General features: G+C 37.9%; 1 protein-coding gene across 1 annotated transcript in view; it reads right to left on the reverse strand.

The window, feature by feature from the left end:
- Positions 1-12992, reverse strand: part of LOC121815696 (nebulin-like) — a gene marked incomplete at its 3' end in the record, with an annotated part of 15289 nt that extends 2297 nt beyond the window's left edge. The window contains exons 1-26 of the mRNA XM_042227664.1: positions 12879-12992; positions 12028-12128; positions 11629-11724; positions 8844-8888; positions 8047-8154; positions 7797-7904; positions 7575-7679; positions 7375-7479; positions 7118-7222; positions 5128-5232; positions 4375-4479; positions 4176-4283; positions 3581-3697; positions 3183-3284; positions 2991-3098; positions 2796-2900; positions 2580-2678; positions 1962-2066; positions 1748-1855; positions 1528-1641; positions 1234-1431; positions 972-1079; positions 761-859; positions 462-566; positions 184-291; positions 30-92 (exon numbers count right to left, since the gene is read on the reverse strand). Of these exons, the coding sequence (XP_042083598.1) occupies positions 30-92; positions 184-291; positions 462-566; positions 761-859; positions 972-1079; positions 1234-1431; positions 1528-1641; positions 1748-1855; positions 1962-2066; positions 2580-2678; positions 2796-2900; positions 2991-3098; positions 3183-3284; positions 3581-3697; positions 4176-4283; positions 4375-4479; positions 5128-5232; positions 7118-7222; positions 7375-7479; positions 7575-7679; positions 7797-7904; positions 8047-8154; positions 8844-8888; positions 11629-11703 (2508 nt within the window). The remainder of the gene's footprint in view (positions 1-29; positions 93-183; positions 292-461; positions 567-760; positions 860-971; positions 1080-1233; positions 1432-1527; positions 1642-1747; positions 1856-1961; positions 2067-2579; positions 2679-2795; positions 2901-2990; positions 3099-3182; positions 3285-3580; positions 3698-4175; positions 4284-4374; positions 4480-5127; positions 5233-7117; positions 7223-7374; positions 7480-7574; positions 7680-7796; positions 7905-8046; positions 8155-8843; positions 8889-11628; positions 11725-12027; positions 12129-12878) is intronic.
- Positions 12993-15459: the final 2467 nt, after the last annotated feature.

The following is a 15459-nucleotide window of genomic DNA, read 5'->3' on the forward strand; positions in this document are numbered from 1 at the left end:
TCCATGTAGTGAACCAGCAGAGGATCGTCCTGGAGGCTGCGGAAGCCAACATGGTGGCCTCTCGCCTTCTCATAAGCCTTTTTGTACTGGACCTAGGAGTTAAAGCACATGGAGCTTCTCTAGTTTTTTATATGTAACAATTATTTAAAAAGTGCAGCAAATTTGGTCTTTCAGAAAACTTACATCACTGGCAGCATGTCTGGCAGCTTTGGCAGCAACAATAGGGATGGCATCAGGCTTCAGGTCATAACCCTTAGCAATCAGCTCCTGCCAAGCAAACTTGTAGTAATTCTGAAATCACATAAAACATATAAACAATGTTTAAGGCATGTATCCATTATAGCTTTACGCAAACATGAACAGATGCACACACATACTGTGGTGATATACAGTTATATAAGTTTTAAAAGTGAGTTGAAAAAATATTTTATTTATTTTGCTTTTTTATGTGCATTCGTCACCTTGCTGATGTTGTAGGCATTGCACTTGGCCTGAAGGAACTCTGGGACATCCGGGGGCAGAGAGTACTTCTGATGGATCTCCTCTAGACCTCGCTTGTAGAACAGCTATAAAAGAATAAATGTGACAGGGCAGAAATTAAAAAAAAGTAAGAGCAAACAAGAATCTTCCTAAAAGGGATCTTGGAAAAATGCAGAAGGAATTCGTTCTCCAGTATGAAGAGTGACAGTGACGAAAATAATTTCCCCCAGGGATCAATAAAGTATTCTGATTCTGATTCTGATTCTGACACTTGACTCACATCGCTCCTCTGAAGCTGGTTGACTTTGGCCTGCATCATGATGGGGTGGTCGTCAATAGATGTGAATGGGATCTTGTCTGGGTGTGTTCTGTATTTTTTCTGAAGGAAAAGAGTAAATAAATATTATTATTTTAATGACCTATCAGCTCTGAAATATGCATTTTGTTATTACCATGAGAGCAGATGTAAAGAAGCCATGTTGCACACATACCTCATTGAGGATCTCTGCAGCTTTCTTAGCCTTTTCCACTTCCAATGAGCCATATGGGACCCATGGAGTACCTTTGGTATAGCTGTTGTAGTCAGCCTTATACTCATTCTTTGGTGCAGAGAAACACACAAAACCAAAACAAATGTTGATGAATATTTAAGCCCACAATAGCACATCAGGACATGTTTTCATATTATGATGAAAAAAGCAGAACTTTAGCAAAACTGAGCAGTTGGAGTCTCTACAGTCTGTTTGGACTTACATCACTCTGGATAACGTTGGCTTTCTTGGCCAGATCCAGCAGGACGCTGTCAGGTGGAAGGAAATAGTTGGTGCTGATGCTCCTGTAACCAGCCATGCTGGAAATTGCCTGGGATTTCTTAGCCAAGGTGACTGACAACATATCCAATGGTGTATGATACTTGGTCTTTACTTTTTCATAGTCTTTTTTGTATTCACGCTGTGAAGATATTAACAAGAGATTACTCAGTTGCCCTTCTTTTTAACCCCCATAAATTAATATTTATTAAAAATATGACATCAACTAATAACTTACATCACTCTGGATTTTGGCCACATGGACAGAGTGCAGCATCTTCGGATCGTCGTTAATACTGAGGGCTCCAACCATCTTTCCCTTGTTCTTCTCATACTCCTTTTTATATTTAACCTAGTAATGAACAGAATTTATCATGGATTAGAATACATAACAGGTACTGCATTTATCAGGTACTAACATTTATCTGTTGAAGCAGTTGTTGAAGTAGGATACTTACATCACTGATGGCGTTTGTGTGAGCACGGGCAGCAAGGATTGAGATGGTATCCCCTTTGATCTCAAACTTTTTCGCTTTGGTTTTCTCCCAATCATACTTATAGCAGTTCTGCAAGAAGAAAGTGTGCCATTCAGGAAATTGAAATCGACAGTATGAGAAATCAAAGCTGATACGAGTTAAATTTTAGAGATATGCAAATATCGCAGTTACTTACATCACTGAGGTTAAAAGCGTTAACTCTGGACTGGATGAAGAAGGGGTAGTCTGGGGGTAGACTGTTCTTCATTTTTATTTCCTCGTACTTTGCCTTGTAGTTTAACTGCAGAAGAACAAAATGGTAATATTATTGTGTCAGTACTGCTCAGGGTATATTTTCTGATAAGCTGTTATTTGACTTTCTGTCACTGGAGGGCAGTAGTGTGCTATCAGGGCTCAGAGATGGTGACTGTTGCTTTCTCCACCTCCCCAACCCCTGTCTGATCACAGGGTTTATTCTGGGCCAACTGAATGCTTGTTTCTATTTATACTACAGAGAAATGGCTCTCCAGTTTCCATGGTGCCCATAGAAAGACAGCTGGGCTTCATAGATGATTGAGCAAATTTAAAGGTGATCTGCATATCTAGTAGAACTGGATTGACACAAGCTGGTGATTGCAAGAATTCCAGGCCATAAATGGACACCGAGAAAACAAAATAGTCACATTAATGTTACTATTATATGCAGGTATCACCTAAATGTTCAGTGGGTGTTTGTGAGCTTTACTGTACCAGTTTAAATTCTAGACTTTCCTACATTAGCACCAAGAGGAAGTGGTCCAAAAAAGGTACATACGTCACTTAGCTGTTTGGCGTTGATGGCGGCTTGAACTTGAACTGGTGAATCCACCACTTGTGTAAATTTCACTGTGTCTGGATGTTGCCGGTAAACTTTCTGAAAACCAAAGGATCAAAACAAAAATAATAATTGTCCATATACATATAAGAAATCCAAAAAGAACCTCGATCCATTTTATTGCAAAGAACAGTTTTATAATCAGCGACTACTCACATCGTTGCATTGATGAAGTTTCTTCCCAGCTTCGTATTCAGGCGTAATTGTTTGAGGAAAGAAGCATCTAGTTTTAATGTCTTCATAATCAGATTTATATAGTTGCTGTGAAATACAAAAAGTAAATATTGTGTCATGAGGAAAGGCTTGATGAGGAATATATTAATACATGCTCAAATTTTTTAATGCACAAACCTCATTTTTCATTTCCTCGACTTTCTGGCAGTGAAGCATATAAAGGTCCTCATAGCTTCCAATGTAGTGGCCCTTCACCTCATTTTCATACTTATTTTTGTAATGTGCCTAAAAGAAAATCAAAACGTGTGTTAAAAGAGACACATAAGAGGTTCATATTCAAAGAAATTTTAACTCAACGAGCTCTCTTACATCAGAGAACTGCTTAAGTACTGAGTCCATCTGAAACTTGGGCGTGTCACAGTAGTTGATGCTGAAACCCCTGGATTTCTCATAGCTAGCCTTATATACTTTCTGGAAAGGAAATGGCAAAAACAAAACAAAGTCAAACAACGATAAAAAAAAATATATATAGTAATTGCAAACAACAAGCAAACACTATGCATTTCACTTCCACTTATCCAATTCAGGGTCGTGGGGAGGGGCTGGACTCTATCCCAACAATAACAGGGCAATTGGCCCGGTAATTTAAGCAATAATTAAACAACAGCCTAAGATTTTATAATTTAGTTTTCCTGAAAAGGCAAAAGGTCTATCTTTTGTCACAGAAGAAAAATAAACTTTCTGCACAGGGCTTTTTAAACACCTACATCACTGAGGATAGTGCCAGCATATCTGAGCTGCCTCAATAGAGGATTCTCTGTGGCGGGGAGCGTGTTGTAGTCAGACTGTGCTTTTTTCTTCTCATACTCCTTCTTGTATTGGACCTAAAGACAGAAACAGATCACTGTGAGTAAAAAAAGAGAGGAAAGTGTGATAATGAGGTGTGTTCACATGGTTCAAAATGATGGCACAGTTGGTTGGCCAGCTAAGAAGTGTGTCTTTCGCATTTCTTGAAAACGATGCATGTTTCCCCTGTGTGTGAACGTGTGGGTGGCTATGAGGTGCAGAGCAACTGAAAAGCTTTGTCACACAGACTCGCATTTTATTCCTGCGTGCTAGTAAAGCTACAGACCGAATGTGCATGGTGACAGTAAACCAAATGTGGATCTCTCAGTCATGCAGTGTGGGCACAATACAGTGTATCCCTGCGTCAGAGTGGACTGAGTCTCTTGACTCACACACTGCTCTGAGACATGGGTCAACTCTCTGTCGTGTCTTCCGCATGAGATCGGGCCTATAAAAATACTGTGTTACCTTTGTGTTACCTTTGTGTTGTTGTATGTTGCATGTTGTCGCGCTTACCTCACTAGCAGCAATACGAGCCTTCTTGTTTGCATCATAAGTGGGTGTTTCTGTTTGCATGAAATAAATTTGGTCTTTTGTATCCTCATAATGTTGCGTGTATCTTCTCTGAAAGGAAAACACACAGCAGTTATGTACAGAAAAAGGACAAAGAAAAGCAGAAATCTGAAATCCTTTCCTTTAAATAGTGAATTCTTACGTCGCTGAGGTTCTCCATTGCCACCCTGGCAGTCGCCACATCGAAGTAAGGAGTCTCACACCACTGACCCTTTACATTTTTATTGTAATCTTCCTTGTACTTAAGCTGTGAGGAAAAGATGGCAATTAACATAAGAAGGTTTTTTTTAATTAAAGGACAAATGAATAAATCTCATATGTTTATATAAACACATTAGGAATGATTGGAATTCCTGTCATTGTTAGCCTCTCCCACCCAGCTTAGTGTTGCTACTAATATCAGAGAGCAGGTGGACTGATCCCTTTCTCAGGGTTGGTTGGTGTCTGGGGCTCCTGCTTCAGTGCTTACACTGTGCAAGGCCCAGTTTTCTGACTCTAAAATAAGCAAAGATATTTATTACTCCCATGTCTAGTTAGGGGATGAACACTGTTAATCCTAGAAAAGTTGATGAGTATAGCGAAAACAGATGCACTATACAGATAGATGGATAGACTATACAATGGATTAAATAATTGTGTACTGGTCTCATATTGAATTTATGGTATTTTGGATTTTGATCTAAACTAAAACTGCACTGCCCCAATCACTGCTCACTGTCTGTAGTGCATACTCCTCTACTCTTATTAACTGAAAGCACTGAACATTGCTTTCAGTAAGAGTTTGTGGACTTAAATATCTGATCTATGTATATTTATAGGTTAATGACAAGAAAAATTCATCAGTATATCTACCTCAGTCATAGTGGTTTTTGTTTGGTTTAAAATTGTTACTTACATCACTGCGCTGTTGGGACACTCTCTTGGCCAGCTCCAATTCAGGAGGATCAGGCAAGGAAGTATACTTAGCCTTGCGCTCATGGTGGCCCTTCTTATAGTGAACCTGTCAATCACAACAGGAGTTAACATTTACTAAGACGCTCAATTCGTCAACATCAATACCTGACTTTCATGCACAGTTTGCCTCTACCTAAATAGACTGGTAATTTCCATGCATCGGGAAAAAAGTTTAACAACACAGAACCCAAGAGGAAGGAGACGTACAGATAACAGCTGTAATAAGAGCTTGACCTGATATAGCACCATGCACGATATATAATTTTCAATATTAGGTATTCACCGATATAATCAAATTAAAACATTAAGAGATGGAGGAAACACCCTCCAACGATATTACGAGTTTTGAGTCTTTTCTATTTTATCACCAGAGGGCGCTCTGCAACTTCCTTGTTAGCAACGTGTTTGGAACAGCACAATCACACCAACCAGCTGATCTGAGCAGAGCGTAAGGTTTTGTTACGTGACTTGTCATGGCACTAAAATATTATTATCTTTAAACTGCAGTCACATATTATCTTAATAACAACTCATAAGTAACAACACACAACAAATGTTGGAGAAATTTTTTTCCTGTGTCTAAAAGAAAAAAATACTGGCCGATTCTTAAATCTTGGTCATCACCAAGTATCATCGTCACTGATAGAGGATAAGGTCAAAAAGTATCAGATCGATACTTTGTGATCCTATCTGTACGGAAGAGGATTAGTACGGAAGAGGATTAGGGCCACCGGGGGGGAAAAAAGCGGGCATGTCTTTTTTTCTTCTTTTCTAGAATTCTGAGATTAAAGTTGGAATTCTGAGAAAAAACTCAGAATTCTGAGATTAAAGTCAGAATTCTAAGAAGAAAAGTCAGAATTCTGACTTTAATCTCAAAATTCTGAGAAAAAAGTCAGAATTCTGACTAATCTCAGAATTCTAAGAAAAAAGTCAAAATTCTAAGAAAAAATAATTCTGTGAAAAAAGTCAGAATTCTAAGAAAAAAGTCAGAATTCTAAGAAAAAATAATTCTGAGAAAAAAGTTAGAATTCTGACTAATCTCAGAATTCTGACTAATCTCAGAATTCTGACTTTAATCTCAGAATTCCGAGAAAAAAGTCAGAATTCCGAGAAAAAAGTCAGAATTCTGAGAAAAAAGTCAGAATTCTGAGAAAAAAGTCAGAATTCTGAGAAAAAAAATCAGAATTCTGACTAATCTCAGAATTCTAAGAAAAAAGTCAGAATTCTAAGAAGAAAAAGATTCTGAGAAAAAAGTCAGAATTCCAAGAAAAAAAGTCAAAATTCTGAGAAAATATTCAGAATTCTGAGAAAAAAAGTCAGAATTCTGACATTTTCCTCAGAATTCTGGAAAAGAAAAAAAAAATGATGTGCCCACTTTTTTTCCCGTGACCCTAGTCCTCTTCTGTATATCTCATATCAGTTGGGCTCTAATTGTAAATTGTCCTAAATGTAAGTTAAACTGTGATGTATGACACATCCAAGTCAGCACAAACAAGTGGACACTGAGAGGAACATTTCAACATCTTTACACACACCATACGTTTTTTTGTAATTAACAGTGTGGTAATTGTCAATTGTCTTGTAACACTACAAGAAATAACACTAGTAACTGTCTAAAATAGAAAGCTCTAGGTGGTGTAATTCTATGTTATAATTTGCGTAATTTTATTTGTCTGTATAAAATGTTTTTGTTCTTTCAAAAAGCAATTTAATGATGCAGAGATAGTTAAAATGTATAGATTTGAAGAATTAACAACTTATAATATAGTATATATCATATTATAAGACATATCAAAACAGAGGACACATTAAAGCAGAGGCTGGCTCAATACAGTGGTTTTTTTGTTTTTGTTTTTTGCAGATATAATAACCACAAACACACATTGAAAATCTGAATAACACGACAGATATAGATAATAAATTTTACTTACATCACTAAGGACCTCCTGAGCCTTGGCCACCCTACGGAGCTCAGGACTGTCACTGTAGGGGTAGTACATGGTCTTATCTTCATCCCAGGCCTCGGTATAAAGTTTCTGAACAAGGTGTAACGTTATCACTTACTACGTGAATATAAAACATTTTAACAGATATTATAGAATTGTTAAATTATGCAATTATGTAATTTGGAATTTTTTTTAAAACTTTGGACTTAAAAGTCAGCCCTTGAATGCTACACTGGACTTACTTTGCTGTAGTTAGCAGCATTCTTCACAGCCTGAACCAGCTCAGGAGCATCAGGAGGCAGCAGGTACCTGTCCTTGGTCTCATCCCACTTCTGTCTGTACAGAACCTATAAGAGATAACAACAGCATTTGTGTTATACAATTAGCATTAGCATCATATTTATTCATTCTCTTTGTATGTTGGGAGATTTGGGTAACTTACCTTGCTGATCAGCTCAGATACATGCTTGACGTGGGCAATCTCTCTTGCTTCACCGTCATACAAGCTGGTTGTCCGAGCTTTGTTTCCCTCCATACGGTATTTAACCTGAAGATAATGCGTGTTATTTCAAATTATTCCTCAGTAAAGCAAGATCCAATCATATTTGAGACCAGAGGCATATTTTTATGTTTTATAGTGTATTCATCATATCTTAAAGAGTACCTCGCTAAGCTGCTCCTGGGCCTTCCTGATACGAATCATTTCAGGCGTATCAGTAACGATGGCAGGAGGTGTCCCTTTGGACATTTCATAAGCCTGGCGATACTTATTCTGTCAGGGACAACGGTCATAAAATTTAAGTAAGTAATTAATGTCATACAAAGCAGGAAAACAACCAACAAGTAAAAGCAAGTAAAAAGTCAAATAAATGTGTATATATACATGCAAATAAAAACTCAAACTTGTTTCTTACGTGGCTGAACTGCTCCAGCATCTTCTGGCTATGGGCCAGGTATGGAGTCATGAACTTGGAAGTATCCACCTTGACCTTCTTCCTTACTTTCCTGGTGGGCAAGCCAGACTGGGAGAGGACAGAAGAATACAATTAACGACCAAACTAACACATGGATCTCGTTTTATTGATTACGGTAGGGGGAACTGCCAGGAAGGAAAACGACAGGGAAAGCAAAAGGACTGGTGATACTTTCAAAAAGCAGACTTTTAGAGATTTTATTACACTTTAATGCAAATGTGTCGACTGGACAATGAGCTGATATTTTCAATATGAAGCAGGATTCCCACTGCTCTAATTACTCACCTCGAGTTAGTGAAATTATTTAATCATCAATGATTTATTCTATTTGGAAGGACAATGGAGATTTTGTATACTAAGGTTACGCCTGCTGAAATGTAGATGAATGAAAGACAAACCCAAGGCAAGCACTTACACCTACATTTTAAATGACTTGCATGCAACACAACATTGAGCAGCACATATCCACAAAGGTTACACTACCATATTATATTTGTTGGCCAGCAAAGCTGCAGGAAACCAAATTACAAAAGCCATGTGTTGTCTTAGTAAAAATGCTGAATCTTAACATATTTAACTTATTATTTAGCTTTAAAAACTGCCAAAGCCAAACAAGACAGCACATTATCTATACTCTATATACACATGCAGGAAAGAAGGGGGATGCACCATAAGCCATGGGAGACAAGGGTCTCCTGCCCTGCTTGAACCGTTGTGCCTGGGAGGAGGTGTTTTACCTGTAAGAACTGAGTCTTGTGCTCAGTGACAGTCGTCGTTGAAATCTGCTCAACATATTACAAATATAGGAAACACTCTGGTTTTTCAAATTTTCCAGGACAGATTATGGGAGAAACAGCAAAATATTTGTTTGGATTGAGGGTGATTTTTCCACAGCTCTGGCATTCATCAATTACTGCCACTGCCACTTTCAGCACTACGAGTAAGAAATCACTCTACACTGTATCGTGTTAGCAGCTGTTCTAGCAAATGCCCCCAGGCAGGCTAATAAGTAGAAACAGAGAAGGTTGTCATCGGGGACTTTTGGTGTAACCTACTTAACTGACTCAAATAGAGTCACCTAAAGGAGGGGCAAAATTTCCAAAGGTGAAACTAGTATGGCTGCTGTCTAATTAAGCTTATTTTAAACAGAGGATAAAGAAGCATTAATATTCTATGTGAGCCCGAACAGCCTGAATCTTTGATCGTCTGACCAAGTCTAAAAACACTGCATACTCACATGACAACTGTTCTATTCTTATTTGTTATTTCATATACAAATGCTTTTGTTATCAGTTGCTACAGGACACAACAGTACACAAGCTGTTTGGACAGCTTTGTAATCTCCACGGCTGTTCACACATAGGTCTTATGGGTTTAAAGCACTGATTCAGCCAAACAACAAAACAAGAAAAAAACAAGAAAAAAGCCCCACAATTTAGCTCCAACAAAATCAATTTATACAGGATGTTTTTATTCTGTTAGCTCGGATTTTGAAATATCTCACCAAAGAGCGTTCTACCTTCAACTTAATATAATGCAGGGGTGCTGTATTTAGTTTCTGAGGCTTACATATAAATACACTAAATAAAAGAAAAGTCCCACTCACCTCAGTTAATTTAGAATTTAGAGGGTTTTCTTTTAACTTTTTGTAAAAATGCAAATGTGAATTTTTAAATGTAATTTCTAGTGACGACTTAGTCACTGACAGCCTCTCACATACATCCCCATCCAGGAATAGCACTTCTAATTTCTAACTTCCTTCTTCTTAGGATGAAGAGCGTTTACATAACATAAGGTTGAACATTAAGAGACAAGAGACCTTAAAATCTAGGTTAAATGAAAGAAAAGCCAGAGCTGAGAAAGAACATCTCAATCGTTTTTATCAACATTCGTAAGCGGCTTCAGTATATGAATCTCTCAGACAGGAGAGAACCATAGGTGTAGATGAACCACTGTAACTAAGCATCCCTACAGTTCAATGCAAAAACACTCCTTGTCTGCAGGCCACATTCTTCCACGCATCCACCTCCCATAAGCGAATTTCTAGCACTGTGATATTAACCTGTTCCAGCCTATCAGGGGCTGATTTACAGCACAGTGGCCCGTCTAATTTTCTCCCCTCCCTTTCCTCCTTCCTCCACTCTCTGCCAACATGCTCCAGAAGTCCATTTCTAAATTTGCCTGAATGCCAGATAGAGAACTGTACACTTTGCTCCTTAATGACCTGAGAATTTAAGTCTTTTTTTTTTTTTACTTTTTAGCGTTTATTATTATTATGATATAGAAACAAGTAAGAAACTTGAAAAGAAATAACTTAACTAATGAGTTTTTCAATGTTTATGTATTATGTATTAAACTAATCATATGTTTTATGTCTGACCTGGACAGCACTATGTTTCTCCCCATTCTGTAAATTAAATACGAAGCCATCTTACATTTTATTGAAAACAATGCATCTTTTCTCCGCAGTACAGATGAAAGTTCTAGTGAAATCAGAGTGTATTGATTTTGAGCGTAATTATCTTTCCTACCTCCCAAACGATTTACATCTCTTCACAAAAGGTAGTAAATCTGTTTGAAACAGTTGATATGTTATATGGGAGTTAAATGATTTTTTAAAAAATGTTTGCTTGGTTTGGATATTCTGACAACCAAGAGCAGTCATTCAGACTCCCCTATAAGATATCAGCAATATTAAGTTTGAACAAATACCAGGCTAACTTTAATCCTAGTTCACCAGGAAATATGGGATTAAATGTTAGCCTTCTGCTTTCACTCTTCCATCAGACACTGTCACAGAGACACTGAACAAGACAATAATTCATATGCAAAAGGGACTCTAAAAGCAGCAAAACTGTGATGAAATCATGGGGGATGTGAGCACTCAATCTGGAGAAATATTTCACATGGGAAAATAGTAACTTCCAGAAACTGGCACACCCCCAAACTGCATGTAATCCAATCTTTGCGTGTCTATCATACACAGGAGGGACGCTATGGGGATTTAGGTGCAAATAGATCATTGCAATATATATTCCTCCTCAAGCAGTGTAGTGAAATCAAATGCTGGGATCTATGGAAAAAAGTCACTTTACATGTCAGACTTGTACGATTACATCTGCTTTACATGTGTTGCTGTCTGGCATATGTCAAAGGCTCAAGTAAAGGTATTTGCAATGCCAAAAGGACACAAATAAAATGCAACATTATATAATTAATAGAACTATTTTTCCATAATTGACTGTTAAGGGCAATCCAGGCCATCAGAAGGAGTCCATCTGAAACAGGATATACCAGCAGTCATGTATGTCTCCCTCCATGAACTGCTGACTGTAAGAGGTATCGTCACTAACCAAACTATTCATAGGGCCTTCCACTGGACTTGGAGATCCCACACTTAAATGTATTAAATGATATCACAGCTGAAGTTCTATTATCCAGATCAAAAGCCAAAATATAAAAAATGCAACAACAGTACTTTAGGATTTATTTACATGTGCGATTAAAAAGGGATCCACTTACCCTTTCCACAACCTCCTCCTCCTCCTCCTCCTCATATTCTTCATATTCTTCATATTCCTCTACAATTTCTGTCATTTTGAGACGATTTGAGAGATTCTACACAAAACACAGATCACATTTTCAGGTATGCGTTACTCTGAGGGAGTAATATATATATATATATATATATATATACATTTTTAAAAAAACACCACAGTGTAGTGAAACATAAATGTTCTACGTGTTCTTTCAAAATAAAATCAAAAATTTTAAATGGGATATAATGGGACTTAGAGAAGATAGGACGGCTACACCAAAGATATTTCAACCCTCCTCTTTGTGTATATGTAATATTTATGTAAACATATATATAAACTATAACAGCAGCATACTGGCGTTTAAACAATGTCCTTGCCATACCAGCAAAGGTGTCTCGCAGTAATCTCTGACAGTAAGGAAGCTTCACTTTCCATCCAACAGGGCCTCAAACTGACAGTCCAACTCTGTGATTTGCCCAATTCCTAAACAAAACAATAGCACAATGTGTAAAACACTTTACAACTTATTCAATGAATAATTAAACAGGGAGATCTGCAGAGTTTACTGTAATAGGTGAGACACTGACTAATTTTAATAGGCATCTGATTTTTGAATATGTGACTGCCACCCTTCCTCCCTTATGTGCCACAACACAGTTCAAAGGACTGTGCCTCCTGGCTGAAGGTTGGCGACAGCTGTCCAACAGCGCTCCAGCTATTTGACATGTAAGCTAATGCCACAGCCTGATTGGCTGACTCTGTTTAGCAAATGGAGATGCAATACCTTCTGAGGCTGCAGGTTAAATATAGGATTGCATACTAACTACCTTTTTTAGTACATGGATGCTCTCCCTTTGTATTAATATATCTATATTTTCTCTGCAAAAGAACTAAAGAAATCGCCAGAATCATAGAGGTAGAAGGATGAAAAAGCCGGAAAGCTTCAGAGACTATGGAAAGAAAACAAAAAGATTCAGACTCCTGCTGAAATTTCAGATACATCCAAAGGATGGCCTTGTCTCAAGTGACTTGGAGAGTCTTGTAGTTCTGGATTGTTTGGTTACTCCGTCAATGTGTAAAAGATTGTTCACACTCCTTATTCCTCAGCAGGGTATTCTTGGATCCAGATGGCAGCCAAGGATGGAAAATATGGATCTCCAAGCAGATGGAAAGCCATGCAGGGAGCAGACAACATGGATATTTGTTGTTTTTTGTATCCTTTCCTTTGCTTACCGGTTATGTTAAAGTTTATTGGTCTCCCAAGCCACCAAAGCCTCCCCAGCTTCCCTCCAGAGAAACGCTGGGCGACAGCACACAGCTGCGGTTTCTACCCAGGTTATCATGTGGCTGACACAGCCAATCACAGAGAACTGCTCTCGAGTTTCAAAATCTAAATATACCTATGTGATCCTTTCAGAAAAGAGCACCTGTTGAGGGTAATGCATCAGCGGTACAGTTATGAGGAAGGCAGTGGGCACTGGCAGTGGGGTCTCAGGAACACAAAAGTAAAGCCAGACTGTGACAGTGCTACCCAGTGCGAATGGCTTTGTGACAGACGTAATGTTGACAAGCAGCAATTTTCTGTAAAAGATATGGAAGTATGTATGACCAAGGCGTGAGCCGGCGAGGAGAAGGCTAGCTTAAAGCAGAGCATGGTTCTCAGTGTCAGATCTGTTGAGGTCATCCATCAGCTGATCCTGAGCTGACTACATCCTGTTAAGAACCAAGTCAACATCAAGCTGAGGATACAAACCAAGAAATGAGCATATGCCTCCAAAAAGTACAAATTAAAAATGAATAGCTACTCGAAGGTGTTGCTACTACACCACCAATGCCCCTTGAATCAGAAATAAGCCTCTTAGAAATTAAAATGTCTAAGAAAGAGTTGATTAATGTATTGGAGTATTAGGACTGTATTAGTATGTATTAGGACTGAGAACATCTAAATAATATATTTTTAAATGATTTTTTTGCATTGCAATCCTTTAAAATACATCTTTCCTGTTTTACTGCCACGAAAACAGTTTTAGGATTTTTAAATTCATTGTATTCCTCACTGTCACATGTTTTTGTGCACATCAAATGAAGACATTTTCAAAACATGAACAACCATAAAAGTGCAAAATATTGCAATTCCTATTGCTGAAAATACATTTTAAACCTTGTTTGGAAGTTTGAATTAATGCTTAAACTGTAAGCTGTAATGGCCAATTCACCAGCTGCCCACTGCTTTCTATTAAGTTAAAAACACCAAGAGAAGAAATCAATATTTCTGCCATCACAGGGGCAGCTCTAGATGTCCTCCTTTTTCATTCTATAAAACAGAGTAATATAGTTTAGCACCTCAAAGGTGAAGCAGCTGGTACTTTTTTTAACAGTGAATTTCCAGGCCGGTACAGCAGAACACTCAGGTGTCATGTGAGCCACATGCAACAAAAAAAAAAAAAGCATTTTGCTATTATAAATAAATCAAGAACTATTTCTGGACCTCAACCATACAGCTGAGGTCCAGTGGTAGCTATAATTAACACAGCAATTACTGTAAATGTATAGAAGACCAAGAAGTACCCTACATTTTCTGTTCAGATGATGTGCCTCTATCGCTCTGGTATTTTATATCATTACTCTCACTCACTGCACCAGGAGCAGGGTGCTACCCGAGGACGAGATGGACAGCAGCAGCTGAATATCTCCTCTCTCGCTCAGTGTGCCTCTCTCGAAAGTGGTGGTGACCCTCCATTCTCTTATGAACTGGATGCTTGCTGCTTGGTCCTCATTGCCAACATCACTGCAACTAAAACAAAACAACAACTTGAGTGAGCTCACTTTTCCAGTTACCCCAAGAGATATCTACCCATGGTATATACAGGATCTGATGAGGACAGATAAAAATATTCTAGGCCTTACATTTCAGTTCCAAGTTCTGATTATTTATTTATTTTTTTAATTTTGGATATTTCTTGCTTGTCCCCATAGAGTGGAATATATTGAAAAACAAAATATAGTTATTAAATATAGTTTCTTATTGATTTTCTAAATCTAACAACAAACAACTGTTTTAATAGTTGCAGTTTCTTTTGGAAGCGTGTGCACTATTTAAATTTCAGATTTTATGGTGCATCGAAGATAATTATGATTCTGCCATCCCAGTGCCAAAGACACCCAAGGAGGTGGCTATGTGATGCATAGTCATTGGACAAAAACGACTGATGACCAGTGAAACCAGAACACAACAGCTGCAAGACAGACAGCTACAACACAAACACTGCCAAGGGTCAATGATAAACCACCAGCACCTAGGATAAGTATGAAGCCCAGTGAGGTAAGAGCTTAAAATGAAACTAGATGGTCAGTCATAGAGGGACTTTGCCAAAAAGATGCAGGTGATATCACAAATAATAACCTATCAAAATGTATAAATGATGATATATATACCCTACTTTTTCTAGCTCTATAAGACACATGCAATAAGCTGGTTGGTTCTTGTAAGCAAGAGCTGGACTGATTTAATAATAAAATTTTTATTCTTTTTTGATGATTGAACAGTCAATATTAGCATCATTGTTGTGAAGACACTCACTGACCACCTGTTCAACTGCTCATTAACACAAATGTCTAATTAGCCGTTCAAGTGTTAGTAATAAGTACTGAGACATATAGACATGGTAGAAACGACCTGCTGAAATACAAAGAGAGCATCAGAATTAGGAAGAAAGGTGCCAGATAGGCTGATCTGTGTATTTCAGAAACTATGATCTACTGGGATTTTCCCACACAACCATTCAGGGTCCATAGAGAATGGTCTAAAACAGAG

This window comes from Haplochromis burtoni, unplaced genomic scaffold (genome assembly GCF_018398535.1).
Source record: "Haplochromis burtoni strain Fernald_Lab_line unplaced genomic scaffold, NCSU_Asbu1 Contig_275, whole genome shotgun sequence".
Taxonomy (NCBI): Eukaryota; Metazoa; Chordata; class Actinopteri; order Cichliformes; family Cichlidae; genus Haplochromis; species Haplochromis burtoni.